The following is a 26,845-nucleotide window of genomic DNA, read 5'->3' as shown; positions in this document are numbered from 1 at the left end:
CAGTCATAGAGCAGGTAGAGGTCCTACAGTCATAGAGCAGGTAGAGGTCCTACAGCCATACAGCAGGGAGAGGTCCTACAGTCATAGAGCAGGTAGAGCTCCTACATCCATACAGCAGGTCGAAGTCCTACAGGCATAGAGCAGGTGGAGGTCCTACAGTCATAGAGCAGGTAGAGGTCCTACAGCCATACAGCAGGTAGAGGTCCTACAGCCATACAGCAGGGAGAGGTCCTACAGCCATAGAGCAGGTAGAGGTCCTACAGGCATAGAGCAGGTAGAGGTCCTACAGTCATAGAGCAGGTAGAGGTCCTACAGTCATAGAGCAGGTAGAGGTCCTACAGCCATAGAGAAGGGAGAGGTCCTACAGCCATAGAGCAGGTAGAGGTCCTACAGTCATAGAGCAGGTAGAGGTCCTACAGTCATAGAGCAGGTAGAGGTCCTACAGCCATACAGCAGGGAGAGGTCCTACAGTCATAGAGCAGGTAGAGCTCCTACATCCATACAGCAGGTCGAAGTCCTACAGGCATAGAGCAGGTAGAGGTCCTACAGTCATAGAGCAGGTAGAGGTCCTACAGCCATACAGCAGGTAGAGGTCCTACAGGCATAGAGCAGGTAGAGGTCCTACAGCCATACAGCAGGTAGAGGTCCTACAGTTATACAGCAGGTAGAGGTCCTACAGCCATAGAGCAGGTATAGGTCCTACAGCCATAGAGCAGGTAGAGGTCCTACAGTCATAGAGCAGGTAGAGGTCCTACAGCCATACAGCAGGTAGAGGTCCTACAGTTATACAGCAGGTAGAGGTCCTACAGCCATAGAGCAGGTAGAGGTCCTACAGCCATAGAGCAGGGAGAGGTCCTACAGTCATAGAGCAGGGAGAGGTCCTACAGCCATACAGCAGGTAGAGGTCCTACAGTTATACAGCAGGTAGAGGTCCTACTGCCATAGAGCAGGTAGAGGTCCTACAATCATAGACAAGTAGAGGTCCTACAGCCATAGAGCAGGTAGAGGTCCTACAGTCACAGAGCCGGTAGAGGTCCTACAACCATAGAGCAGGGAGAGGTCCTACAGCCATAGAGCAGGTAGAGGTCCTACAGTCATAGAGCAGGTAGAGGTCCTACAGTCATAGAGCAGGTAGAGGTCCTACAGCCATAGAGAAGGGAGAGGTCCTACAGCCATAGAGCAGGTAGAGGTCCTACAGTCATAGAGCAGGTAGAGGTCCTACAGTCATAGAGCAGGTAGAGGTCCTACAGCCATACAGCAGGGAGAGGTCCTACAGTCATAGAGCAGGTAGAGCTCCTACATCCATACAGCAGGTCGAAGTCCTACAGGCATAGAGCAGGTAGAGGTCCTACAGGCATAGAGCAGGTAGAGGTCCTACAGGCATAGAGCAGGTAGAGGTCCTACAGTCATAGAGCAGGTAGAGGTCCTACAGCCATACAGCAGGTAGAGGTCCTACAGTTGTACAGCAGGTAGAGCTCCTACAGCCATAGAGCAGGTAGAGGTCCTACAGCCATACAGCAGGTAGAGGTCCTACAGTCATAGAGCAGGTAGAGGTCCTACAGCCATGCAGCAGGTAGAGGTCCTACAGTTATACAGCAGGTAGAGGTCCTACAGCCATAGAGCAGGTAGAGGTCCTACAGCCATAGAGCAGGGAGAGGTCCTACAGTCATAGAGCAGGGAGAGGTCCTACAGCCATACAGCAGGTAGAGGTCCTACAGTTATACAGCAGGTAGAGGTCCTACTGCCATAGAGCAGGTAGAGGTCCTACTGCCATAGAGCAGGTATAGGTCCTACAATCATAGACAAGTAGAGGTCCTACAGCCATAGAGCAGGGAGAGGTCCTACAGTCATAGAGCAGGTATAGGTCCTACAATCATAGACAAGTAGAGGTCCTACAGCCAGTTACCTTTGACGTCTGAATTCTGCTCAGATCTTCAGATATTTTGTTTACAAAGACACAGAAACCCCAAAACTTGTGTGTTTGTGTGTTTGTGTGTTTGCCTGTGTGTGTGTGTGTGTCAGGTCAGTGTTGTTGCAGCGTATCTCTGAGTGCTGTCATCTGAAGGTTCAGTACCAGAGGAGTTTCCAGTCAGTCAGAGATAAGCTGAGAGAAAATCCTGAGATGAGACAGTTTGACCTCAGGTATTATCCTCGTCCTCATTGTCTCATTTTCTCATTGTCTCAATGTCTCATTGTCTCATTGTCTCAATGTCTCATTGTCTCATTGTCTCAGTGTCTCCTTGTCTCTCACCATCATGTCTTCTTCTTTCTTCTCCTGCAGTGAAAACTACATCTTTGGGAAGTTTGATGCTTTCTGCAGACGTCTTGAGAAGATTGCTGACATGGCGTCTACGCTGGAGAGTCTGACCGCTCTGCAAAACATGAAGGTCATTCCAACGAATCTATATGTATATATACATATATATACATATATGTATATATACACACATACATATACATATCCTGTATGTCTTGATGTGAAACTTATGTGTGTTTCAGGTAGAGGGTGTTGAGAAGATTTACGTTCAATACCAGAGCATCGTCTGCATAACTGAGTCCAAGACCTACGACTTCCTGGACCACCGCAACCTGGAGGTGAGCTCTGGAATTACAAGATGATTCACACAGATTCAGAGCAGAACATCAGGCAGTTCACAACTTCAACAGTCTCCTAACACACACACACACACACACACACACACACACACACACACACACACACACTAATCAGAGTATTTAAGTGAGGTTGTCAAGTCTTTAGAAACAGTACTTTACTTTTTTCATTGTGTGTGTGTGTGTGTGTGTGTGTGTGTGTGTGTGTGTGTGGTTCAGTTTGACAGTGACTACACAGACTTCCAGCTGCAAGTTCAGAGTTTGTTCCAGTCTCTTCAGTCTCTGCTCGACTTCTGGTTCCATCAGTCTCTCACTGTAGGTTCAATATCTACTGAGTCTATCTGTGTGTGTGTGATCATGTTAATCCATTGTGTATGTCTGTGTGTCTTTCTGTGTGTGTCTCTGTGTGTGTGTGTCTCTCTGTGTGTGTTTCAGACAGAGCAGATGCTCGATCTACTGGTTGTGTTTGAGTCTCTTCCTGCGTCGCCTCTGGATCTGAAGCTTCATTATCTGCAGCTGCTGCAGTTTTACGGCAGAGAGCTAGAGCTGCTGAGGAGGACATACGAGAGACAGAGAGAGAGACCGACCATTGGACGCAACCTGCCTCCGGTACACCTGTCGCTCTGCCCACCTGTCCCTCTGCTTACCTGTCTCACTGTCCACCTGTACCTGTCCCTCTGCCAACCTGTCGCTCTCCCTACCTGTGCCTCTGTCTACCTGTCCATCTGCCCACATGTGCCTATGCCCACCTGTCGCTCTTCCCACCTCTTCCACTGTCCACCTGTCGCTCTGTCCACCTGTCGCTCTGCCCACCTGTTGCTCTATTCACCTGTCCCTCTGCCCACCTGTACCTGTCCCTCTGTCCACTTGTCGCTCTGCCCACCTGTCGTGGGATGTCAGTAACATCCCCTGTCTCTGTCTCAGGCGGCAGGCCGGGTGCTGTGGTGTCGTCACCTGTTCCGGAGGGTTGAATCCCCCATGTTGATCCTGAAGAAGAAACTGAACATCCTGAAGGTACCGCCTCTAATATTTCCGACCAATAAGGTCGGTGTCTCTGACCCATGTGACCTCAGTGACCCCGTCTCTCTCCCAGGGACCAGAGATGAGCAAAGTGATCCGCAGCTACAACAAGATGGCGCTCATGCTGCTGCAGTACGAGGAGGTGCAGCTGCAGGGCTGGGTTCAGACTGCAGAGAGGGCACCGCACTGCCTCAGCGCCGCCCTGCTGGTCCGACATCAAAACTGCAAGGTATAACTGATGACTGAAAACAGTGACGGGTCAGCGGCTGTACATAAAGAGGATCAGTGAGTGTATATAAGGATGTATGTGTTTCAGGAGGTCTCGGTGAACCTGGACCCGGTGGTGCTGGAGGTTCTGCAGGAGTTTCGCTGGATGACCAAACTCGGGGTGTTTGTGCCAAAGGTCCTCGTGAAGATGACGTCCAGAGAATCAGAAATCAAAGCTCTTCACAACCAGTGAGAACAAACGTTCCTATTTGAGTTTGTACTGTTTGAATCTCCAGTATGAGAGAATCCTTCCTGATTTGGTTCAAACGTTTCCTTTGACTCATGGATGAACTGATCAGATTTCAGTGAGGTCAAAGTTCAAGGTCACAGTGTCTGGTTAATGGAGACACACAATTCTAGGGCAGTAACTGTGGTTTTTATTCTAAAAGACTTAAACTGAATTGAGTTTAGTGAATGTTTTACTCAACATGTTTGACCAGACTTTCTCTTCACATCTCACGTTTCTCTGGTCTGTGCTCGACTCGTCTTGTCTTGGTTTGAACTCGTGTAGCTTTAGTTTCCTGATCGTAGTGCTGGACGCTCTGATCTGTTCCAGGCTGCAGGAGCTGCTTCTGGACTACCGCTCGGTCGTTGACGGGATCCCGGCTCCTCTCTTCCCCCTGATGCAGCCCTTCATCGGCCGGGTGGAGGCGGCGCTCTCCCCCGGACTCACCACACTGTCCTGGACCGCTCTCAACACCGACGCATGTGAGCAGGACCAGATCTGCTGCTCTGTGTTGTGATGTGATAAACCTAGATGATGATGAGATGTTCACTGTGAAACACACGGTGACACATGAATGTTCCTGCCTGTGTTCAGTCATACAGAGTGTGTATGTGGCCCTGGAGGAGCTGGAGCAGGTTTCTAAAGCCGCCACAGATCTGTTGGAGTGTCGTGTGGATCGGCTGCTTCAGGCCGTGTCCTCCTGCCGCCTGCTGGTCCTGCCTGAAGACTCCCCCGTCTCACCTCAACACCTCCTGCTGCAGACAGACGCCTCAGTCCGAGCTGCTGCCGTCACTCTGAACTGGTAACGCTGCACAAATGGTTTTAATGGTTATGTCTCAGACTGTGTGAAAATCAGGTCTGAGAAACAGCTACAGCTCTGTTATGAAGGTTCTGTTTTGGTGTTCGCCCCCTGTCTGTTAATGCTGTTACTGCACCGACTGCACAGTTTTTCACTAACACATGACAACTCTCCACTTCCTCCATATACTCCTCAAAGTCCTCCATAACCCCCCCCCCCCCCCCCCCCCCCCCCGTCTCTGGAACTCTCTCTCACAAGCCATCAGTGAAACTCAACTCTTCAGATTGACGTATTCAGAATAATTCTTTAGTGTTTACTTGTTCTGTTGTTGTGTGTTGTTGTCTTCATGTTTTTATCTGTTTTTATTGTTGTGAATCTGTTTTATTTTATTATTATTTCACATGTACGACCTTGAGTGTCATGAAAGGCGCCCCTACATAAAATGTATTATTGTTAATATAATTATTATAATTATTCTGTGTGTGTGTGTGTGTGTGTGTGTGTGTGTATGTGTGTGTGTGTGTGTGTGTGAGACAGGCAGAGTCAGCAGGTGGAGAAATATGTGTTTGAGCTGATTGAGGAGCTGAAGAAGAAGATGAAGCCGACAGAGACTGTTAATCTGGAGGTAACACACTCACATAAGGTTAATGAGTAAAAAAAAACAATACACCTCTCCTCTCATCCTCCTCCTCCTCCTCCTCCTTCTCCTCCTCCTCCTTCTCCTCCTCCTCCTCCTTCTCCTTCTTCTCCTCCTCCTCCTCCTCCTCCTTCTCCTCCTTCTCCTCCTCCTCCTCCTCCTCCTCCTCCTCAGGGATCTTTCCAGTGTCTCCACCCAGACTCCAAACAGAAGACTCGCTGTCAGTCTTGTCTTCCTTGTCGTTTCTACAACCTGATTGGTCAGCTCTGTCATCGCAGCACTGAAGCTCTGGTCAAAGGTCAGACTCCGTTCCTCCATGGCATCATGAAGATGAACATACAGACAAATAAATCTCTACGTTCTTATTTGTCTTTTCTTTCCAGCCACCAAATCATCTCTGGACGCCCTGAGGAGGAGACTCCATGTCGTTAAATACCAGTCGTCCTCCGGCTCCTCTTCCTCCTCCAGCAGCCGCCCGGCTCCTCCTCCTCTCCTCAGAGCCTCCATCCAGCTCGCCATCCCCAACATCGTCCTCCGACCCAGTCTGGACGACATTCAGGTCCGTCTGTTCTGTGACCTCTGACCTCTGAAGTCGACTCTTCACCCTGTAGAACATTGATACTGAACTGGTTTAATGGTTTGAGTTTCCCGTGTGTTTCAGACCACAGTGAATAATCTGGTGAACCTGGTGTTGTCTGTGACCAGAGACATTCCTCTGTGGACGTTCTCTCACCTGCAGTACAGACAGCAGCAGGTAGACGCTCGCCTCACACACCTGTCAGTGCTCAACCAATCACATCCCAGCGTTACTCTCTCTCTCTGTATCGTGCAGGTGGAGCAGGCGGCGCTTCGCGACGCTGGAGACGACGTCACGGTGAAGCCGCCGGTGCTCCGGCCTCTGGAGCGACAGCTGGCCGAACACAAAGACGTCACCAAGTCAGTCCTGATGAACCAAAACTAGAAACTAAAACCTCTGTGATTCATTACAAATAATTTATGATCAAAGGCTGTAAATAAAGATCAGAGACACGTCTTTACTTCCTCCAGAAATGAGCCCGAGGTATCTCAGATATAAATGCTGCCATCTTGTGGTGGTCGTGCAGTGGAGCGCGGGTATCGAGGATCCGCCCCTTAACTCTCTCCACCAATCCTGAGTCAATCTCTGCTGTCAATCATGAGGCCGTTTTGAACACTTGAACAAACATCAGAAAAAAGAGCGAGCTGAGATGACAGAAACCATGTCCCATCTGCTGACATGGAGGAGGCATATTTGACCTGTACTGCACCCTTCCACCAGGGGCCGATGGAGAGGATTTGGCTTCACCCTTATGAGCCGTCATGTATCTGTGTTTGTTTTGCAGGCTGGTGATGCAGCTCAGCTCCGAGGTGTCGTCTCTGAGGAGCCCGGCTGCTGAGACGCTGAACGAGCTCGCTCACTTCTCCGCTCTGTGGAACCAGGTCTGTGTGTCCACGTCCATAGAGCTTCATCTGTCACTTTAATAACTCGTCTCAAATCATCAGGATTATCTCAGGTTATCTCTGTAGTTAGGTGAGACATTTTAAACTTTCAATGCAGTCGCCTGTTGGTGGCGTCTTATCCTCTTTGTGTCAGTGTTTGAAACAAGCTTAGCAGACGTTAGTGGACAACTCCAATTCCCAACACTGTCCCTGATGAAGACTACAACTCCCATCATCCCTCACTGTCCCTGATGAAGACTACAACTCCCATCATCCCTCACTGTCCCTGATGAAGACTACAACTCCCATCATCCCTCACTGTCCCTTATGAGGACTACAACTCCCATCATCCCTCACTGTCCCTGATGAAGACTACAACTCCCATCATCCCTCACTGTCCCTTATGAGGACTACAACTCCCATCATCCCTCACTGTCCCTGATGAAGACTACAACTCTCATCATCCCTCACTGTCCCTGATGAAGACTACAACTCCCATCATCCCACACTGTCCCTGATGAAGACTACAACTCCCATCATCCCTCACTATCCCTGATGAAGACTACAACTCCCATCATCCCACACTGTCCCTGATGAAGACTACAACTCTCATCATCCCTCACTGTCCCTGATGAAGACTACAACTCCCATCATCCCAAACTGTCCCTGATGAAGACTACAACTCCCATCATCCCTCACTGTCCCTGATGAAGACTACAACTCCCATCATCCCAAACTGTCCCTGATGAAGACTACAACTCCCATCATCCCTCACTGTCCCTGATGAAGACTACAACTCCCATCATCCCACACTGTCCCTGATGAAGACTACAACTCCCATCATCCCTCACTGTCCCTGATGAAGACTACAACTCCCATCATCCCACACTGTCCCTGATGAAGACTACAACTCTCATCATCCCTCACTGTCCTTATGAAGACTACAACTCCCATCATCCCTCACTGTCCCTGATGAAGACTACAACTCCCATCATCCCTCACTGTCCCTGATGAAGACTACAACTCCCATCATCCCTTACTGTCCCTTATGAAGACTACAACTCCCATCATCCCTCACTGTCCCTGATGAAGACTACAACTCCCATCATCCCTCACTGTCCCTGATGAAGACTACAACTCCCATCATCCCTCACTGTCCCTTATGAGGACTACAACTCCCATCATCCCACACTGTCCCTGATGAAGACTACAACTCTCATCATCCCTCACTGTCCCTTATGAAGACTACAACTCCCATCATCCCACACTGCTCATTATGAAGACTACAACTCCCATCATCCCACACTGTCCCTGATGAAGACTACAACTCCCATCATCCCACACTGCTCATTATGAAGACTACAACTCCCATCATCCCACACTGTCCCTGATGAAGACTACAACTCCCATCATCCCTCACTGTCCCTTATGAGGACTACAACTCCCATCATCCCTCACTGTCCCTGATGAAGACTACAACTCCCATCATCCCTCACTGTCCCTTATGAAGACTACAACTCCCATCATCCCTCACTGTCCCTTATGAGGACTACAACTCCCATCATCCCTCACTGTCCCTGATGAAGACTACAACTCCCATCATGCCACGCTGCTGTTGCTCCATGTTTAAAGCTCACTCTTGTGTTTTCAGGAGCCAGAGGAGCAGGTGCAGATCTTTCTGAGATCGGAGCCGTCGCTCACAGAGTTCAGTTCTCAGATCTGCTTCTACTCTGTGAGTCCGACACCTCTTCATCTTCATCACTTCACCTCTTCATCACTACTTTCACTCATGTTAATGTTAAGTGATCATGGAGTCGTTTACATTTATTTAACATTTCCTTAGATGTTTTAGTTTGGTCCATGTCCCATCTGCTAACATGGAGGAGGAGGGATCTTATACTGCAGCAGCCACCAGAAATGATTTGATTTCACTTTTGGGCGCCGTCATGGCGTCAGTATGTAAAACATACAGTTGACTCTCTGTTCTCCCATGATGCATTGCTGCAGAAGCTGGAGGTGCAGATTTGGGAGCTCCCTCTGTCTCGTACGATTGGTTCCATCGTCTTCCACACCGACGAGCTGAAGCTAGCTCTGACGCAGGAGTGTCGCCTGTGGAAACAAGCCTTCGGTGCGGCGCTCAACCGCCGGGCGTCCGCCGACATGGACGCCATCTTCACGTTTGTGGACGGGATGACGAAGAGTCTGCAGCGTCCAATCACAGACCTGGAGGACGTCCGAGGAGCCATGTCGGCGCTCAGAGAGGTCAGCTGACAGAGATGAACTGAGGAGACACGTTGCATATGAAGAAGTCTTGTTGTGATCATAGTCCTCGATCAGCTCCTCCTTCTTTACTCCTCCATCCTCTGTTCACTCTTTGATTCAATCACTCGTTCATTTCTCCTTCTCTTTGACCGTGAGACACGTTGGACTCATTCCTCTGTTTGTGTTTGAGGTTCGGGAGGCGGAGGTTCGTGTGGACGCCTCCATCGGCCCAGTCGAGGAATCCTTCGCTCTGCTCCTCAAACACGAGCTGCTGGTTAATGACGGGAACGCCGAGCGCGTGGACGGCCTGACGTACGCCTGGAAGAACCTCAACGCCCTGGTGAGGGGGGGGGAGTCGAGGGAAGGTATGACATCCACAAGAGTTTGTACGAAGATCCAGGTGTGTGTGTGTGTGTGTCTGTGTGTGTGTGTGTGTGTGTTATTTTAGGTGGTGCAGAACCAGAACACTCTGGTGAAGATCCAACCCAGCATGAAGGCAGACCTGCTGTCCGCAGTCCAGAGCTTCCAGAGCAACGTTCACGACTACTGCACCAAGTACAACCAAAGGTATACACACACACACACACACACACACACACACAGACACAAACACATAACACGTTGGACCTGTGCACAACAATTCAAACCTGTGTGTGTGTCTGTGTGTGCAGGGGTCCCGGCGTGGAGGGCGTGGCTCCAGTTGAAGCCAGTGAGCGTCTGCAGAGTTTCCAGTCAGACTTGGATCAGCTGTGGAGGAAGTTCATCACCTACTCAGGAGGAGAGGAGCTGTTCGGTTTGACTGTTCAAGGTTCGTCTCACCGCCGGCCTCCTTGCTTCCTTCTCTCCTTCTCTCCTGGCTCCTCCCCACCTTAATCTCCCTCCTTCCTTGCAGAGTATCCAGAGCTGCAGAGGATCAAGAGGGAGCTCTCTCTTCTGTCCAAACTTTACAGTTTATATAACTCCGTCATCGACAGCGTGACTGGATACTACGACTTCCTGTGGGCGGGGCTGGACATCGAGAAGATGAACCTGGAGCTGCAGGACTTCCAGAACAGGTGGAGCAGCGAGGACAGTGATAGGACAATATTTCAAACTGGATAAATAAATGAATGCAGCAGAAAAAGAGAAATAAAGAGTAAAACATGTCTGTTGTGGTTTTATTTCTTCACCTGTCTCTGTGTCTGTTCAGGATCAGGAAGCTTCCGAAGGCGTTGAAGGAGTGGCAGGCGTTTAGAGATCTGAAGAAGACCATCGATGACTTCACTGAGTCCTGCCCTCTGCTCTACATGATGGCCAACAAGGTAGGAGGCCGGCAGAGGGGTCACTGACCTCACCGGTGTCTCAGAGAACATTCCCTCAGTGACTCTGTGTCCTTCAGGCGATGCTGCCCAGACACTGGACTCGTCTCAGTGAGTTGACCGCTCACAGCTTCCAGGTGGAATCAGAGAGCTTCTCTCTCAGAAGCATCATGGAGGCTCCGCTGCTCAAACACAAAGAGGACATTGAGGTTTGGAGGATTTATTCACATTATTTTATTAACTTAACTTGTTAATGATAAAGTAAATGAGCTGTTATGATCCTGACGGGACCTTGGTTATGAGACAGAGATGAAAAGATGGAACCTGGATTGTGTCTCTTCTGTCCTGCTGTGGTCAGGACGTCTGCATCAGTGCCGTGAAGGAGCGAGACATCGAGGCCAAGCTGAAGGACGTCGTGGCCGAGTGGAGCAGCCAGAGCCTCAGCTTCGCCCCCTTCAGGACCAGAGGAGAACTGCTGCTGAGAGGAGCCGACACCGTGGAGAAAGTCTCCATGTTGGAGGACGGCCTGATGGTGCTGACCTCACTGCTGAGCAACAGGTGTGTGTGTGTGTGTGTGGGGGGGGGGGGGGGGGGAGAAATACACAACATGTGAGAGACAGAATAAAAGGTCAAGGGTCAAGAAATATTGACAGAAGTAAGATGAGTTGAAGAACAAAAGACTGGGTGGAGACATGGATGAAAGTATGAATGAATGAATAAATGAACAAAATAAATGAATGAATGAATGAATAAATGAATGAATGAATGAATGAATAAATGAATGAATGAATAAATGAATGAATGAATAAATAAATGAATAAATGAATGAATAAATGAATGAATAAATGAATGAATGAATAAATGAATGAATGAATAAATAAATGAATAAATGAATAAATGAATGAATGAATAAATGAATGAATGAATAAATGAATGAATAAATGAATGAATAAATGAATGAATGTCGTCCTGCAGGTACAACGCTCCGTTCAAGCCGTCCATCCAGCTCTGGATCCAGAAACTCTCCAACACGTCCGAGATCATCGAGAAGTGGTTGTCGGTTCAAAACCTCTGGATCTACCTGGAGGCCGTGTTCGTGGGCGGAGACATCGCCAAACAGCTGCCTCAGGTCCGACCAATCGGCTGCGTGTCACCGGTGACATCATCACCACGCCTCGTTGTTGATGATGTCACCGGTGACATCATCACCACGCCTCGTTGATGTCAACCTGTGGCTTGATGCTCGTTGTCTGTTCCTCAGGAAGCGAAACGTTTCCTGAACATCGACAAGTCCTGGCAGAGGATCATGCAGCGAGCTCACGAGCTCCCCAACGCCGTGCAGTGCTGCGTGGGAGACGAGACGCTCAGCCAGGTGCCGCCCACGTGCCTCTGAGCAACACAACATGCTGTAGGTTCCCGCTCACAGCCGCTTGTTGTCTCTGCAGCTGCTGCCTCACCTGCTGGAGCAGCTGGAGCTGTGTCAGAAGTCTCTGTCCGGTTACCTGGAGAAGAAACGACTGGTGTTCCCTCGCTTCTTCTTCGTGTCCGACCCCGCCCTGCTGGAGATCCTGGGTCAGGCGTCGGACTCGCACACCATCCAGGTGACACGCGTGTAGCTCGTCATGTGCACGTACAATGAAACGTGCACGAGGAGAAACACGTCAGATCAGCAGCTAATTACATTAACATAAAAGCAAAGTAGAAGGAGCTTCATATAAAAAGTTAAATAGAATACACACCCACAACTCTCACTCTCACACACACACACACACACACACATTGGTGCAGGTGGAACAAACACTGGTTTAAGATTTAGTTTAATTTTTTTAACTTTTCCCTGCTCCACCTCTCAGCATCGTCTTTCTCTTCTTTACAATCTTGATAACATAGTTGATAAATATTTGAATCTGAATTCTCTTCATCATCAGGCTCATCTCCTGAGTCTGTTCGACAACGTGAGCCGAGTGGTGTTCAGTGAGAAGCTCTACGACCAGATGCTCAGCTTCCAGTCTCAGGAAGGAGAAACTGTGGAGCTGAGTCAACCCGTCCTGGCTCAGGTACATTCCATCAGAACAGTTCTTCTTCTTCTCCTCTCACACTTTAAACCAGAAACCATAAAACTGTATGAATCTGTCTGGATCTTCTCTGTGACTGCTGACGATCAAACCTTCCAGGGGAACGTGGAGGTGTGGTTAGTGCAGCTGCTCGCCGGCGTCCGACACACGCTCCACGCCATCATCCGTCAGGCCTACGTGGCGACCACTGAGCCGGGCCTGAAGCTGCTGGACTTCCAGGCAGCGTTCCCAGCGCAGGTCGGCCTCCTGGGGATCCAGATGATCTGGACCAGAGACGCAGAAGAAGCACTAGTCCTCAGCAAGTCTGACAAGAAGGTGCTTTTATGTTAATGTCTCATCGCCAGCGCCACCCAGTGGTCGGAGTCATCATGTTTTCACGTGAACACGATGTGAGAAATCTTGAGTTAAACGTGAAGATGAACCGATTTGATTTTCTTGGTTTTAAGTGGACACGTAGGTAAACATGTGATTAGATAACAGAGACAAACTACATTCAAATTATACAGCATTACTTCAGAATTAACTACCCCCCCCCCCACCTCGCCTGGCAGGTCATGCAGACGACCAATCAGAAGTTCATGGACCTCCTCAACGAGCTGATCGACATGACGACGAAGGAGCTGAGCAGAAACGAGAGGACGCAGTATGAGACGCTCATCACCATCCACGTCCACCAGAGGGACATCTTTGACGAGCTGGTGGGTGGACGGAGGGACAGGGACGTTACGTCACTAATCCGAGTGGTGATGTCATTTGGTAACATTACCTCCCTCAGGTGCGCCTGAACGTTCGGTCTGCGTTGGACTTCGAGTGGCAGAAGCAGTCGAGGTTTTACTTCCTGGAGGAGACGGACAGATGCGTCATTCAGATCACAGACGTGGAGTTCAGCTACTGCAACGAGTACCTGGGCTGTACAGACAGACTGGTCATCACTCCGCTGACTGACAGGTACAAACCACAGACTGTCAAGAAAGATGACGGCTCCCAAATGTGGAGATAAAGCATCTCCATCGCCCCCTGGTGGCTGGCTCTAGTATGGGTCATAAACCAAACCAACCCACTGACAGATCATTCAAACTAAATGAAAACGTTCCCTCTGTGGCTCGTGTCCAGGTGCTACATCACTCTATCGCAGGCCCTGGGGATGAGCATGGGCGGAGCTCCGGCAGGTCCGGCAGGAACAGGTAACAAAGACTCCGGGGACAAACGTCTCACTCTGAGTTGATTGCTCTAATCAAGTGTGTGTGCATGTCCGTGTGTGTTTGTGTGTGTCTGTGTGTTTACAGGTAAAACAGAGACCACGAAGGACATGGGTCGCTGTCTGGGCAAATACGTGGTGGTTTTCAACTGCTCGGACCAGATGGACTACAGAGGACTGGGACGTATTTATAAAGGTGTGATGCTTTACAGCCAACAGTCAACCTCCTGCCCTCTGCTCGTGGTATCTGCTGATGGAGCTGAGCTGAAGACAAAGCTTCACTGGACGATCTTTGTTCCAAACCTTTGGTTAAGAGATCTGGGTATTGACTGAAAGAATGAGATCGCAAATGCAAGCAGCCAAAACGTTTCAGGCTCAGGGAAGTCCGGAGCTGCCAGACGCAGACAAAACTAAAACTGTCCTCAACTATATGTCCAGTTGGTAAAGTGCCACCTGCTGGTTGTTGTGTGTCTCTGCAGGTCTGGCTCAGTCCGGAGCCTGGGGCTGCTTCGATGAGTTCAACCGCATCGAGCTGCCGGTCCTGTCAGTCGCCGCCCAGCAGATCTACGTCGTCCTGCAGTGCAAGAAGAACAAGAAGAAGCAGTTTGTCTTCACAGACGGAGACGTGGTGGACATGGACCCGGAGTTCGGCATCTTCATCACCATGGTAACCGATTGAAACCCGAGAGTAACCACACAAAGGTCCAATCAGAAACCTTCGATCCAAACCGAGTGATGTCACAAGCTCTGGTTCTTCAGGGGTCACATGCTTGAAGGTTTTTCCGAACCTCCCATTTCTTAAGGCTGAGACCTGAATCCAATGTGTGGGCAAAGCTTTCCCAGGATTCATTGCGTGCCGGTGATAAAGCTAATGAGCTCGCTAACGATAAAGTGCAGCAGCTAAAAGTAACAAACGATGCAGCCGCAAGGGATGGAGACACAAATATGGAATACTCTGAAAACTAATGTCTATAATCTACATCTACATAGTTTGTAGTCTGCGTCCACCACAGGACACGGCCCCTGAGGTAGTCCCAGGACTTAACCACCTCAGAACCAGAACAATCTCACAGCCAGAGTTCCAGCTTTGAATTCCTTCAGAACCTGAACAGAGTTCTATGTATCTAAGAACCATTCAGTTATCAAAACCTGATTCTACCCCTGGTCCTCCAGAACCCTGGATACGCCGGGCGCCAGGAGTTGCCCGAGAACCTGAAGATCCAGTTCCGCACAGTAGCCATGATGGTCCCGGACCGAGCCATCATCATGAGGGTCAAACTGGCCAGTGCCGGTTTTCGTGACAACCAGGTTCTCAGCAGGAAGTTCTACACCCTCTACAAACTGTGTGAGGAGCAGCTCTCCAAACAGGTCGGGAAAACAAAGTGAAGGTCATCAAAACTCACTCTGTCATTTTACTGGAGGCTGCAGGAAAAGTTCCAGCAAATGTCCAGAGACACTGACTCAGACAATTTTTCTCAGATACAGATCAGTCATATTCATATTATCATATTGTTTATGCACCTGACTTCATGATACTTGTTTTGTCTTAACACCAGGTCCATTATGATTTTGGTCTGAGGAACATTTTGTCAGTTTTGAGGACGCTGGGCGCCGTGAAGAGATCCAACCCGTCAGAGCCAGAGAAGACCGTGGTGATGAGGGTCCTGAGAGACATGAACCTTTCCAAACTGGTGTGTGTGATGGGAACGACCTAAAACCACAGAAACCTTCTTTGACAAATATTAATTTAATGTCAACTTCATCTCTGCTAACATGGAGGAGGAGGTTTATGACCTCTACTGCAGACATCCACCAGGGGGCGATCCACAGGATTCACTATAGGAGCTGTCATGTCGTCCATCTTTTAAGCTGCTGATTTAACTGTATTATAACAAGATTATTTGATGATTGATTAAGTATTTACAGTGTTTGAAATGCTGCTTTGTTCTGAGGGGGTTTGATAACATGATTGTTTCTGTGCAGGTGGATGAGGACGAACCTTTGTTCATGAGTCTGATCAACGACCTGTTTCCTGGGATCGGTACGTTTCTAAACCACAGACTCACTCTCGTCTTCGTGATCAGAGATGTGGAGACAAACAGGATTTAATCCTCCTCCTCTCCTTCCCTCCGCTAGTTCTGGATAAGGCCGGGTATCCAGACCTGGAGACGTCCATCTTCAGTCAGGCTCAGAGGGCCGGTCTGATCCCTCACCCGCCCTGGATCCTCAAACTGGTTCAGCTCTACGAGACGCAGAGAGTCCGACACGGTACCGATCCTCAGACAGAACTTTATTAAACTGTCATCAGGTTCTAAACGTCCAGATCTGCTGAGCTCATCTGAGATTACTTGTTGTACCTATGTTTCACCACTAGATGACAGCGTCTGGGTTTAAATGATAATCTGGAAGTGGACTTTTACACCACTTATATATAAATAAATATAAATGTATACAGTGTTATTACGATTTATCATATTAAGACATTTTAATACGTTTATGTTCCAATAACAAGGTCTTGTTTTAGAGCCGTCCTCATGGTGGAGAATCATCCAATCCTTCTTCTACTGTTGACATCGTAGATTATCATACTTTTATTCTTATACAAAGTTCTGGAGTCAGTTCTGGTTGAGCAGCATCATTGAACGTGGTGAGTCCAGCTGCGTGTTCTCCTGAAGGTATGATGACGTTGGGTCCCAGCGGCGCCGGGAAGACGAGCTGCATCCACACCCTGATGAAGGCCATGTCGGAATGTGGCTCCCCGCACCGGGAGATGAGGATGAACCCCAAAGCCATCACGGCCGCGCAGATGTTCGGCACGCTGGACGTCACCACCAACGACTGGACCGACGGCATCTTCTCCACCCTGTGGAGGAAGACGCTCAAGGCCAAGAAGGTCTGATGGACCGACGGCTCAGCTGCTCCATAGATTTATAATAACGTAATAGTAACATGTTTATATGACATATTTGAACTGTGTGTGTGTGTGTGTGTGTGTGTGTGTGTGTGTGTGTGTGTGTGTGTGTGTGTGTGTGTGTGTGTGTGTGTGTGTGTGTGTGTGTGTGTGTGTGTGTGTGTGTGTGTGTGTGTGTGTGTGTGTGTGTGTGTGTGTGTGTGTCAGGGGGAGTATATCTGGATTGTGCTGGATGGTCCTGTTGATGCGATCTGGATCGAGAACCTGAACTCGGTCCTGGACGACAACAAAACTCTGACGCTGGCGAACGGAGACAGAATCGCCATGGCGCCCTGCTGCAAGGTGACTGTCAGTCATGTGTCAGCCTTTTGCCATCAGCCAATCAGAATCCACTGAACAACCGAACTGTGGTGAACGGGACTGTGAGGTGTAGAAGTTGTGAGGTGAAGAGACGTCCTCTGTGTTCTGTCTCCAGATCGTCTTTGAGCCCCACAACATCGACAACGCGTCCCCGGCCACGGTGTCCAGGAACGGGATGGTGTTCATGAGCTCGTCGGTGCTCGGCTGGAGCCCCATCCTGGAGGCGTGGCTTCAGACGCTCCCGGAGCCGCAGGCCGACGCCCTCAGACTCTGCTTCGACTCCTGCTACCAGGTGGAGACACGCCCCCGGACAGGATGTTCAAACAGTGACCAGGGTTTCTTTCAGGCAGCCGAGGATAAACATCTGTTCTGTTATCAGTCAGTGTGTCACAGATTTCCTTTTCTTATTGTTTTCTACAAGTTATAGAGACTATGAGTTATGATACTGAGCAGCAGACCGACTCAGTGAGAGGGTTCCTGAAGAGGTGGAGACCAAACACAGAGAAACAAGAGAGAGACACAAACACCACATGAACATTTATATCTGTAACTGATGCAGGTGGAAACTAGTTGAACATATGAATTAATCATTGTGATCTAATCCATAGTAATACTTCTCGTGTCTGTTCCACCTACAGGACGTGGTGGACTTTGTCTTCACTGCTGTGTCTCCTAAGATGCAGGTGCTGGAGTGTATGTACATCAGACAGACTGTGGACCTGCTGCAGGTACGACCGGGTTCATCGTTCATGTGTCTCTGGGACGGCTCAGCTCACAGACATTTCTCCAGGTTTCACTTCTGTCTTGTCTCTCATGGTGTCCAGGGTCTGCTCCCAGCCGCGGAGGAGAAGCCCGGCTGCCACGTGGACGTCGGTCGCCTGTTTATGTTCGTGGTCATGTGGTCGCTCGGCGCGCTGCTGGAGCTGGACGACAGAGCCAAGATGGAGGCCTTTCTCAAGGTTTCTGAATCCTCTCATTCTCTTTGTTCAGACATCCTTAAAATCTACATTCATGTTCCACAGAGGATAAACCCTGGATGTTTCTGAGTGTTCCTCTGGCGCCACCCTCAGGACAAACTTTACTTTTAGCTGCAGCGCTGGTCAGGCTCTCATGTGATGAAGCAGGTTTCCTTCTGAGAGAAAAGACCCTGAAGGATTTGGGTCTCTGGAGCTGTTTTGGACCAACGTGGACTTTAGATTGAGTGTTGCATGATTTGTGTTTGAAGGGACACGGCTCGTCTCTGGACCTGCCGCACACTCAGGACGACCAGACGATCTTCGAGTTCACCATCAATGAGCAGGGGCAGTGGGAGCACTGGTCCAACAAGGTGTGTGAACACGAGGCCGCCATCGCTTCGTTGACTCAACCACGTCAACCTTCATCTCTCAGAGTCAGAGCCAACTCATTTACCTTCTCTTCCATGATCCAGGTCCCAGAGTACGTCTACCCCAAAGACCACGTCCCAGACTACTCGTCCATCCTGGTTCCAAACGTGGACAACGTGAGGACGGACTTCCTGACGCAGACCATCATGAAGCAGAGAAAAGCTGTGCTGCTGATCGGAGAGCAGGGAACCGCCAAGAGCGTCATGATTAAAGTGAGACACAACGAGAGACGTAACGCAACCAGCTGACAAAGAGGGACTCCATCTACAGTTTAATATAGTTATACAATTCATAAATGTAATTACAATTCAGTGTTAACAAATGAGGAAAACTGTCAGTCGAGGAAAACACATAAATCTGATTAACCAAAGAACTGGCCCCAGTGGCTGTTAGAGGAACTGCAGCTTCCAGCAGCAGTGTTTGCAGCTAGCTCTTACGCTCAGCTCGCTAATGCTACAGCTACATGACGTGTTTCCCTCTGGCTCCCCCTGCAGGGCTACACTGGTAAGCTGGACCCGGAGCTCCACCTCAGTAAGACGCTCAACTTCTCGTCTGCCACGCTGCCCGGCATGTTCCAGAGAACCATCGAGAGCTACATCGACAAGAGGATGGGCGCCACCTACGGGCCGCCGGCCGGGCGCAGGATGACTGTTTTCATAGATGACATCAACATGCCCGTTATCAACGAATGGGGAGACCAGGTCAGCCTCAAGCTCTCTGATTGGTCAATATCAATTTTTCTTTTAAAGTTTACCAATCATACGAGCAACATTTTTTATTTGGAAATTAATAATTAACATTTTAAATATGAATATCAATACATTTGTCCACATGAACAGTTTGTGCTTTCTCTCTTCGTCTTGTTTGAATGACACTTCCTGCTAACCAATCGCAACTGACACCTGTCTGCCCCGCCTCCCTCAGATAACCAATGAGATTGTGCGTCAGCTGATGGAACAGGGAGGTTTCTACAGTTTGGATCGTCCAGGAGAGTTTATCACCGTGGTCGATGTTCAGGTATCAACCCCGCGCTTCATGGCCGCCATGCTTTGTACTGTGTCTCACCTAAAGCAGATGTTTGGGATCTTTAATGAAAGTGTCACATCACTTGTGTGGCTCACTTCCTGTTTGGCTCATTTCCTGTGTGACTCAGCTTCAGTTGATTGAAGGAATTAACTTTGAACTTTGACGACATGTTTCTGTCGTATATCCGCTTCCTGTCTAAATCCTGACTGGAGTTTGAAACAACCTTTAACAGCTGGTGGCGGCCATGATCCTCCCCGGTGGCGGTCGGAACGACATCCCTCAGCGTCTGAAGAGACAGTTCTCCATCTTCAACTGCACGCTGCCCTCCAACTCCTCCATCGATCTGATCTTCAGCACCGTGGCTCAGGGGTACTTCTGCCCGGAGAGAGGCTTCCCCCCCGACGTCTGCCACCTCGCCGCCGCCCTGGTGCCCACCACCAGGCGGGTGTGGCAGGCCGTCAAGGCAAAGGTCAAATATTCACAGAACATCTCGTTAATGAATATAACTCGTCATAGAACTATATGTACTATCTAAAATTATATTATGTATTAAGATATAATAATGTTCTCCTTATATCTAACAGCAGTGCTTTAATTTTTGTTTGTGTCTGTTTCCTCAGATGTTACCGTCTCCTGCAAAGTTTCATTATATTTTCAACCTGAGGGACCTGAGCAGAATCTGGCAGGTAGGAACCACTTCCTGTTTAATCATCTAACCCTGAAGGAAACAGGAAGAAGGAAGCTGAGTCTGTGTTCTCTGTCCACAGCGACTGTACCACGTTAACTGTTCAATGTTCATTGTAAATATTGAATGTTTAATGTCAAGCTCAGCAATGTTTACGTATTACCATACTACAACAGGGAGGGCTTTTATTTTGATATATCTGTACAACATCCTGTAAACCTGTTTATAAAGTTTTAAATGTATTATAACAGAGAATCATATTTACTTAAAGAAAATGTTTATTTGTATTGTGGTTAATGTTGTGTTGTGTGTTTGTGTATTGGGTTACGTTTGTGTGGTATGTTTTTGTGTCTCTGCGTGTGTTGATGGTTTTTGTTGTTTGTGTGGTGTTGATGGTTGTGTATTGAATGTATTGTGTGTTTGTGTGGTGTTGATGGTTGTGTTGTTGTGTGGTGTTGATGGTTGTGTATTGAGTGTGTTGTGTGTCTGCGTGTGTTGATGGTTGTGTTGTGTTGTGTGTCAGGGGATCCTGACTGTGAGGTCAGACGTGTGTCAGAGCTCCGCCCTCCTCGCCGCTCTCTTCCATCATGAATGTTTCAGAGTCATCGCCGACCGCTTCATCGACAGCAGCGACCAACAAACCTTCAGCTGCATCATGGAGAAGGTGTGTGTGTGTGTGTGTCTGTCTGTCAGTATTATAATAATAATAATAATAATAATCAAACATATAACAAACAAATAAAATCAGGTCACACGTCCTCAGTTTAAATCGGATGAAAACAAATGAAGCCATGAAACTTTGAACCAATCAGGTTTCTGTTTTTTATCAAACGCCCGTTGCCCAGATCACAGAGGAGGATCATGGGAGATCTGTGACTGAGCACCCCCAGTGGGACAGTTGCTTCGTGGACTTCCTGCGTGACGCTCCGGAGGCGACGGGGGACGAACCCGAAGACGCCGAGCTGGAAGCGCCGAAGGTTCAAACCCAAAAGGACACGTCACATTTAACCATGTCTCATTTTTAATGATTATTTTCATTTTCAATGTGTTTCATCAATAATTTGAGCCAATAGAATCGAAAGCCTTTATTCCTGGATCATAGGTGTACGAGCCGATCCCGTCCCTGGACATCCTGGCCGAGCGGCTCTCTGTTTTCCAGGAGCAGTTCAACGAGGCGGCACGAGGAGGAGCCATGGACCTGGTCTTCTTCAAGGTGAGCTGGTTCCTGTCAGACCGATGGCCACCAGCAGGGGGCCATGTTGGATTCAGAGTTGATATTTAAAACTTCTAGTAAAAATCTATTTGTGTTTCTTGCTGTCGAGGAAGAAGTGAATATGTCTGTTGTCCCTTTGGTCTTATTGGTTAACGACTCTCTCTGTTGAACCTGATGCCGCAGGACGCCATGACACACCTGATGCGGATCTCACGGATCCTGCGGACGCAGCAGGGGAACGCCCTGCTGGTCGGGGTGGGGGGGTCGGGGAAGCAGAGCCTGACGAGGCTGGCTTCGTTTATCGCAGGATACCAAACCTTCCAGATCACAATGACCAGGTGTCAATCATTTATTTGACACTTTGATTGTTTGGTTTGGTCCATGTCCCATCTGCTAACATGGAGGAGGTTTATGACTTATGTGTGTGTGTGTGTGTGTGTGTGTGTGTGTGTGTGTGTGTGTGTGTGTGTGTGTGTGTGTGCAGGTCGTACAACAGCAGTAACCTGCTGGAGGATCTGAAGGCTCTGTATCGTATCGCCGGTCAGCAGGGGGGAGGAGTCACGTTCCTCTTCACCGACAACGACATCAAAGACGAAGCGTTCCTCGGTACCGACTGTAAATCCTGACAGAACAAGGTTCGTCCTCTGGGGAACATGAATCACTAGTGTCTTTGATGTCATGTCTCCTCTCTGCTCCAGAATACATGAACAACGTCCTGGCCAGCGGCGAAGTCTCCAACCTGTTTGCTCGCGACGAGCTGGACGACATCACCCAGGATCTGATCCCGGTCATGAAGAGAGAGCACCCCCGCCGACCTCCGACCTCAGAGAACCTGTACGACTTCTTCCTGTCCCGCGTGCGGAGCAACCTCCACGTCGTGCTCTGCTTCTCGCCGGTCGGGGAGAAGTTCCGGACTCGTGCTCTGAAGGTGAGTTTCAGATCTTCACTGCTTCCTGTGGCGTGACGGGGTCAGGTGACATGTGATGACATCACAGGAAGTTACGAGACAGTCGTGAATCAAATATATTAAAAACCACGGTTGGATTTGATGACGTCAGCGACCTTTGACCTCAACAGTTCCCGGGGCTGATATCAGGCTGCACGGTGGACTGGTTCCAGCGCTGGCCTCGGGACGCCCTGGTCGCTGTGTCGCATCACTTCCTGTCTCAGTACCAGGACCTCCGCTGCTCCGAGGACGTGAAGCACAGCGTGGTGGTGACCATGGGAACCTTCCAGGTAACGCTCAGTCCAGGTGTGTGTCACCGGCAGGTTCAGAACCAACCAATCACAGAGCTTCTCTCCCTGCAGGACCTGGTGGCGGAGAAATGTGCCGAGTACTTTGAACGTTTCCGCCGTCAAACGTTTGTGACGCCAAAGTCGTACCTGTCCTTCATCGACAGCTACAAGATCATCTACGCCGAGAAGATCGCTCACGTGGGCACGCTGGCCGAGCGCATGAAGACAGGTACGACCGGGAACACGCGTGTGCTGCGGTGGTGACGTGTTGTTTACAAGAAGAGTCGAGCTGCAACGGGTGTCGTAATTGAATGTGTTCATTGATTATAGGTTTTAATAACGAGCATTCTTCAGATTTTTCTCATAATTTAAGATAAACAGAGAAATGATGGGCAGATTCAGTGATGATGAGAAGTCCACTGATCGATGCTGATGAGTTCTCGTGTTGAAGGTCTGTGTAAACTGATGGAGGCGGAGCAGTCGGTGTCTCAACTCTCCAAGGAGCTGGTGCTGAAGGAGCAGGAACTCGCTGTCGCCTCCCAGAGGGCAGATGAGGTCCTGCTGGAGGTCACCGCCAAAGCTCAGGCTGCTGAAAAGGTCAGAGACGTTTCCATCGCTGCTGATCGGAGCCGACAGCACAGTCAAGGGGCGGTGTGGCCTAGGTGGTAGAGTGGTGGTTCTGCAACAAGAAAGTTGGCGGTTAAAATCCCACTCTTCCCCATCTGCATGCAAGTGTCCTTGGCAAGATACTGAACCCCTAAATGGCCCCTCATAAATGTTGGGTGTAATAATTGTAAGTCGCCAAATGACATGTAATAATAATAATAATGTGACCCAGGAGAGAATGTGCGCTTTATCCAATCACATGGCAGACAGACGCCGGAGGGAGGAGTCAAAGGTCACGTTGCTCTACCTCCTCTTAAATGATCCCACACCTGAGTAGACAACGTTAACGTTAATATAGACGTCAAGACGTAGAGACACATCAGAGATATTCTTCATCGGTCTCAGATGGTCCGAGATGAATCCAGACACACACGGTCCTGTACTTATACCTTTGGGAGGACCATTTTAAACATAGACCCTACAGAGTGGGGACATTTTGACCGGTCCTCACTTGTTCATGGACTATTTGAGGGTTAAGACTTGGTTTTACGGTTAAAACTAAGATAGAAGTACAAACACGTGTGTGTGTCCGGTTCTGCCCCCTAGTGGCCACAGCCAGCACAGCAGTACCCAGGTGTTTGTGTGCAGGTGAAGCAGCAGGTGCAGAAGGTGAAGGACAAAGCTCAGCTCATCGTCAACGAGATCGAAGTCGACAAAACAGCAGCACTGTCCAAACTGGAGGCTGCGAAACCAGCGCTGGAGGCTGCTGAGGCTGCACTGCAGGTCGCACACACACACACACACAGACACACACACACAGACACACACACACACACACACACACACACACAGAGTATACATTATGTTCTTCTTACATCCCCACAGACCATTAAACCCTCGGACATCGCCACCGTGAGGAAGCTGCAGAAGCCTCCTCATCTCATCATGAGGATCATGGACGTGGTGCTGCTGCTGTTCCAGAGGAAGGTCACTCAGTCGTCTCAGATATTCACCTCCAGTTCATCCTGATGTTCCTCTTTCATCTCATTTCTTTCCCTTGGTCTGTTCTCCTCAGATCGACCCGGTGACCCCTGACCCGGAGCGACCTTGTCTACGACCTTCGTGGGCTGAGGCCATGAAGCTGATGCAGAACTCCTCGTTCCTCAGCATGTTGCTCAACTTCAGCAAGGTCAGTCCGGGTCTGCTGCAAACTCACAAGCTGCTAGAGTCGAGGACACGTCAGAGATCAGGATATCTGAACGTCCACGTAGATCTGAGACCACACAGCAGAATGTACACACACACACACACACACACACACACACACACACACACTGGAGTTTATAGCTGTGTGTCAGTGGGAAACTCCCTACTCATCTTATCACACTGCAGCCATCACCAGCTTGTGTGTGTGTGTGTGTGTGTGTGTGTGTGTGTATGTGTGTGTGTTTGTATGTGTCACTTACATACCTGCTAAGATGAGGATTAGCTGATCTGGCATTGAACGTCTGTATGTTTAGAACTGGAAAAACCCTGAGCTGTGTGTGTGTGTGTGTGTGTGTGTGTGTGTGTGTGTGTGTGTGTGTGTGTGTGTGTGTGTGTGTGTGTGTGTGTGTGTGTGTGTGTGTGTGTGTGTGTGTGTGTGTGTGTGTGTGTGTGTGTGTGTGTGTGTGTGTGTGTGTGTGTCTGTGTGTGGAGTAGGAGTTCTGAGTCTGGATCAAACTGAACCAGGTTCTGTTGGTTTGCAGTGAAAACACTTTGTTGGACAGTTTGGACTTTTAGACCAATCACAGGAAGTAGAGACAGAATAAGACGCCGTCTATAAAACCAATCAGAGTCAAGTATCGGTAGACTCCGCCCACGTAGGTGATGGCGGCAGGACGAACGTGTCAGAGTATTTACACTCAGAGCTGTCTGGTCCATAACTGGTAGCTGAACTGTTGTTGAGACGTTGTGGTGAAGAACATGTAGCTGACGATCACAGCGCCCCCTGCTGTCGTCCTGTGCTCAGGACTCCATCACAGAGGAGGTGGTGGAGCTGCTCGCTCCTTACCTGGAGGTGGACGACTACAACTTGGAGTCCGCCAAGAGGATCTGTGGGAACGTGGCGGGACTCTGCGCCTGGACTCAGGCCATGGCTGACTTCTTCTCCATCAACAAGGAGGTGCTGCCCCTGAAGGTACAGACACAGGAGTCAGTAGATCTCACACCTCCCTTCAGTCAATCATCTGAATCACACACACATCGAGAAGTCAGTCCTCCAGACACGACAGATTGTTTTCATCAGGAATCATTCTCTGAGAAATCAGAAAGTGAAAGAAGTTCCTTGATCCGCCTCCGGACATAGACCACACCCCTCCATCATCCTGTTGACAAACACACAAGTTAACAAACAAAAGAAACTGGACAGAAAATGTAACGTACTGGAGGAACAGCAAGGACACAATGCATGTGTGTGTCTGTGTGTGTCTGTGTGTGTCTGTGTGTGTCTGTGTGTGTGTGTGTGTGTGTGTGTGTGTGTGTGTGTGTGCGCAGGCTAACCTGGCCCTGCAGGAGGCCCGTCTCCAGGTGGCTCAGGCTGAACTGGGTAAAGCTCAGGAGCAGCTGGACACGAAGCAGCGAGAGCTCGACGCCGTGCAGGTGACGCTCTGATGAACTGACCACGTGTCAGCTCTGCTCTGATTGGTGGAGACAAACCACTGATTCTAGTTTCATGATGAGCTGAAGTGAAATGTGCGTCTGCTGAACTTTAGGCGCTTTACGACGCTGCCATGAAGGAGAAGCAGGACCTGGAGGACGACGCCCAGGCCTGCCGCCAGAAGATGGCCAATGCCACGGCTCTGATCGACGGGCTGGGGGGGGAGAAGGTCAGCTTTCATCCCGCCATCTTTCAATCATTCATCCGTCACACGTCCATCCTCTCATCCTCCACGTGTCCCCTCGTCTCAGGTCCGTTGGACGGACAGCAGTGCCGGGTTCCAGACGCAGATCGACCACCTGGTCGGAGACGTCCTTCTGTCCAGCGGCTTCCTGTCGTACGCCGGCCCCTTCAACCAGGAGTACCGGCGCCTCCTGCTGGAGCTGTGGAAGAAGGAGATGGAGGCGCAGCTCATTCCCTTCAGTCCTGTAAGACCAAGCAAATCGTGGTTTTAGCTTTTATTTGACATTTCATGGTAAATAAAACTGAAAAGTCAAACAAAAGATCTGTGTTCAGTAAAATAATCTGAATATATTTGTCAGTCAACTGAATATTAAAGAATCGGTTCACCGTCAATCTGATCTGAGGGAGACATTAAGAATCTTTGTAAAGGTTTAAACTGAGACGTCCCTGCAGGACTTGAATGTGATTGGTCTGCTGGTGGACACCACCACAGTGGGCGAGTGGAACCTGCAGGGGCTACCCAGCGACGACCTGTCCATCCAGAACGGCATCGTGGTGACCAAGGCGTCACGCTACCCCCTGCTGATCGACCCCCAGGGTCAGGGCAAGACCTGGATCCAGAGCAGAGAGCGAGACCAGCAGCTGCAGGTGGGGACGCAAAAACCAGCAATCACAAAATGTCACCTGCC

The 26,845-nt window shown here is 49.5% G+C and overlaps 1 protein-coding gene across 1 annotated transcript in view; it reads left to right on the top strand.

Moving 5' to 3' along the window:
• The window catches only part of dnah5l (dynein, axonemal, heavy chain 5 like), a 39,922-nt gene that overhangs the window by 5,897 nt on the left and 7,180 nt on the right, over nucleotides 1-26,845 (top strand). Inside the window, exons 14-80 of the mRNA XM_053412028.1 lie at nucleotides 2,023-2,142; nucleotides 2,282-2,387; nucleotides 2,500-2,595; nucleotides 2,833-2,928; nucleotides 3,049-3,222; nucleotides 3,538-3,627; nucleotides 3,707-3,862; nucleotides 3,950-4,089; nucleotides 4,457-4,608; nucleotides 4,721-4,928; nucleotides 5,463-5,550; nucleotides 5,737-5,860; nucleotides 5,946-6,121; nucleotides 6,224-6,316; nucleotides 6,395-6,498; nucleotides 6,924-7,020; nucleotides 8,672-8,752; nucleotides 9,028-9,282; nucleotides 9,473-9,622; nucleotides 9,731-9,849; nucleotides 9,954-10,090; nucleotides 10,175-10,337; nucleotides 10,472-10,583; nucleotides 10,661-10,789; nucleotides 10,939-11,138; nucleotides 11,556-11,709; nucleotides 11,842-11,952; nucleotides 12,026-12,181; nucleotides 12,509-12,637; nucleotides 12,755-12,970; nucleotides 13,207-13,353; nucleotides 13,431-13,603; nucleotides 13,769-13,839; nucleotides 13,942-14,049; nucleotides 14,333-14,520; nucleotides 15,027-15,221; nucleotides 15,410-15,544; nucleotides 15,837-15,894; nucleotides 15,990-16,121; nucleotides 16,529-16,746; nucleotides 16,972-17,106; nucleotides 17,240-17,416; nucleotides 17,763-17,852; nucleotides 17,949-18,083; nucleotides 18,350-18,451; nucleotides 18,554-18,721; nucleotides 19,004-19,210; nucleotides 19,434-19,526; nucleotides 19,768-20,004; nucleotides 20,156-20,221; nucleotides 20,744-20,884; nucleotides 21,066-21,197; nucleotides 21,323-21,433; nucleotides 21,617-21,771; nucleotides 21,918-22,039; nucleotides 22,132-22,361; nucleotides 22,511-22,669; nucleotides 22,742-22,898; nucleotides 23,121-23,266; nucleotides 23,924-24,058; nucleotides 24,161-24,262; nucleotides 24,351-24,464; nucleotides 25,287-25,454; nucleotides 25,811-25,915; nucleotides 26,029-26,142; nucleotides 26,225-26,401; nucleotides 26,610-26,804. Coding sequence (XP_053268003.1) covers nucleotides 2,023-2,142; nucleotides 2,282-2,387; nucleotides 2,500-2,595; nucleotides 2,833-2,928; nucleotides 3,049-3,222; nucleotides 3,538-3,627; nucleotides 3,707-3,862; nucleotides 3,950-4,089; nucleotides 4,457-4,608; nucleotides 4,721-4,928; nucleotides 5,463-5,550; nucleotides 5,737-5,860; nucleotides 5,946-6,121; nucleotides 6,224-6,316; nucleotides 6,395-6,498; nucleotides 6,924-7,020; nucleotides 8,672-8,752; nucleotides 9,028-9,282; nucleotides 9,473-9,622; nucleotides 9,731-9,849; nucleotides 9,954-10,090; nucleotides 10,175-10,337; nucleotides 10,472-10,583; nucleotides 10,661-10,789; nucleotides 10,939-11,138; nucleotides 11,556-11,709; nucleotides 11,842-11,952; nucleotides 12,026-12,181; nucleotides 12,509-12,637; nucleotides 12,755-12,970; nucleotides 13,207-13,353; nucleotides 13,431-13,603; nucleotides 13,769-13,839; nucleotides 13,942-14,049; nucleotides 14,333-14,520; nucleotides 15,027-15,221; nucleotides 15,410-15,544; nucleotides 15,837-15,894; nucleotides 15,990-16,121; nucleotides 16,529-16,746; nucleotides 16,972-17,106; nucleotides 17,240-17,416; nucleotides 17,763-17,852; nucleotides 17,949-18,083; nucleotides 18,350-18,451; nucleotides 18,554-18,721; nucleotides 19,004-19,210; nucleotides 19,434-19,526; nucleotides 19,768-20,004; nucleotides 20,156-20,221; nucleotides 20,744-20,884; nucleotides 21,066-21,197; nucleotides 21,323-21,433; nucleotides 21,617-21,771; nucleotides 21,918-22,039; nucleotides 22,132-22,361; nucleotides 22,511-22,669; nucleotides 22,742-22,898; nucleotides 23,121-23,266; nucleotides 23,924-24,058; nucleotides 24,161-24,262; nucleotides 24,351-24,464; nucleotides 25,287-25,454; nucleotides 25,811-25,915; nucleotides 26,029-26,142; nucleotides 26,225-26,401; nucleotides 26,610-26,804 — 9,430 coding nt within the window. The remainder of the gene's footprint in view (nucleotides 1-2,022; nucleotides 2,143-2,281; nucleotides 2,388-2,499; nucleotides 2,596-2,832; nucleotides 2,929-3,048; nucleotides 3,223-3,537; nucleotides 3,628-3,706; nucleotides 3,863-3,949; nucleotides 4,090-4,456; nucleotides 4,609-4,720; nucleotides 4,929-5,462; nucleotides 5,551-5,736; nucleotides 5,861-5,945; nucleotides 6,122-6,223; nucleotides 6,317-6,394; nucleotides 6,499-6,923; nucleotides 7,021-8,671; nucleotides 8,753-9,027; nucleotides 9,283-9,472; nucleotides 9,623-9,730; nucleotides 9,850-9,953; nucleotides 10,091-10,174; nucleotides 10,338-10,471; nucleotides 10,584-10,660; nucleotides 10,790-10,938; nucleotides 11,139-11,555; nucleotides 11,710-11,841; nucleotides 11,953-12,025; nucleotides 12,182-12,508; nucleotides 12,638-12,754; nucleotides 12,971-13,206; nucleotides 13,354-13,430; nucleotides 13,604-13,768; nucleotides 13,840-13,941; nucleotides 14,050-14,332; nucleotides 14,521-15,026; nucleotides 15,222-15,409; nucleotides 15,545-15,836; nucleotides 15,895-15,989; nucleotides 16,122-16,528; nucleotides 16,747-16,971; nucleotides 17,107-17,239; nucleotides 17,417-17,762; nucleotides 17,853-17,948; nucleotides 18,084-18,349; nucleotides 18,452-18,553; nucleotides 18,722-19,003; nucleotides 19,211-19,433; nucleotides 19,527-19,767; nucleotides 20,005-20,155; nucleotides 20,222-20,743; nucleotides 20,885-21,065; nucleotides 21,198-21,322; nucleotides 21,434-21,616; nucleotides 21,772-21,917; nucleotides 22,040-22,131; nucleotides 22,362-22,510; nucleotides 22,670-22,741; nucleotides 22,899-23,120; nucleotides 23,267-23,923; nucleotides 24,059-24,160; nucleotides 24,263-24,350; nucleotides 24,465-25,286; nucleotides 25,455-25,810; nucleotides 25,916-26,028; nucleotides 26,143-26,224; nucleotides 26,402-26,609; nucleotides 26,805-26,845) is intronic.

Source organism: Pleuronectes platessa, chromosome 20 (genome assembly GCF_947347685.1).
Source record: "Pleuronectes platessa chromosome 20, fPlePla1.1, whole genome shotgun sequence".
In the NCBI taxonomy this organism is placed as follows: domain Eukaryota; kingdom Metazoa; phylum Chordata; class Actinopteri; order Pleuronectiformes; family Pleuronectidae; genus Pleuronectes; species Pleuronectes platessa.
Note: the sequence above shows the minus strand (reverse complement) of the source record. Positions and strands in the feature narration are given on the sequence as shown.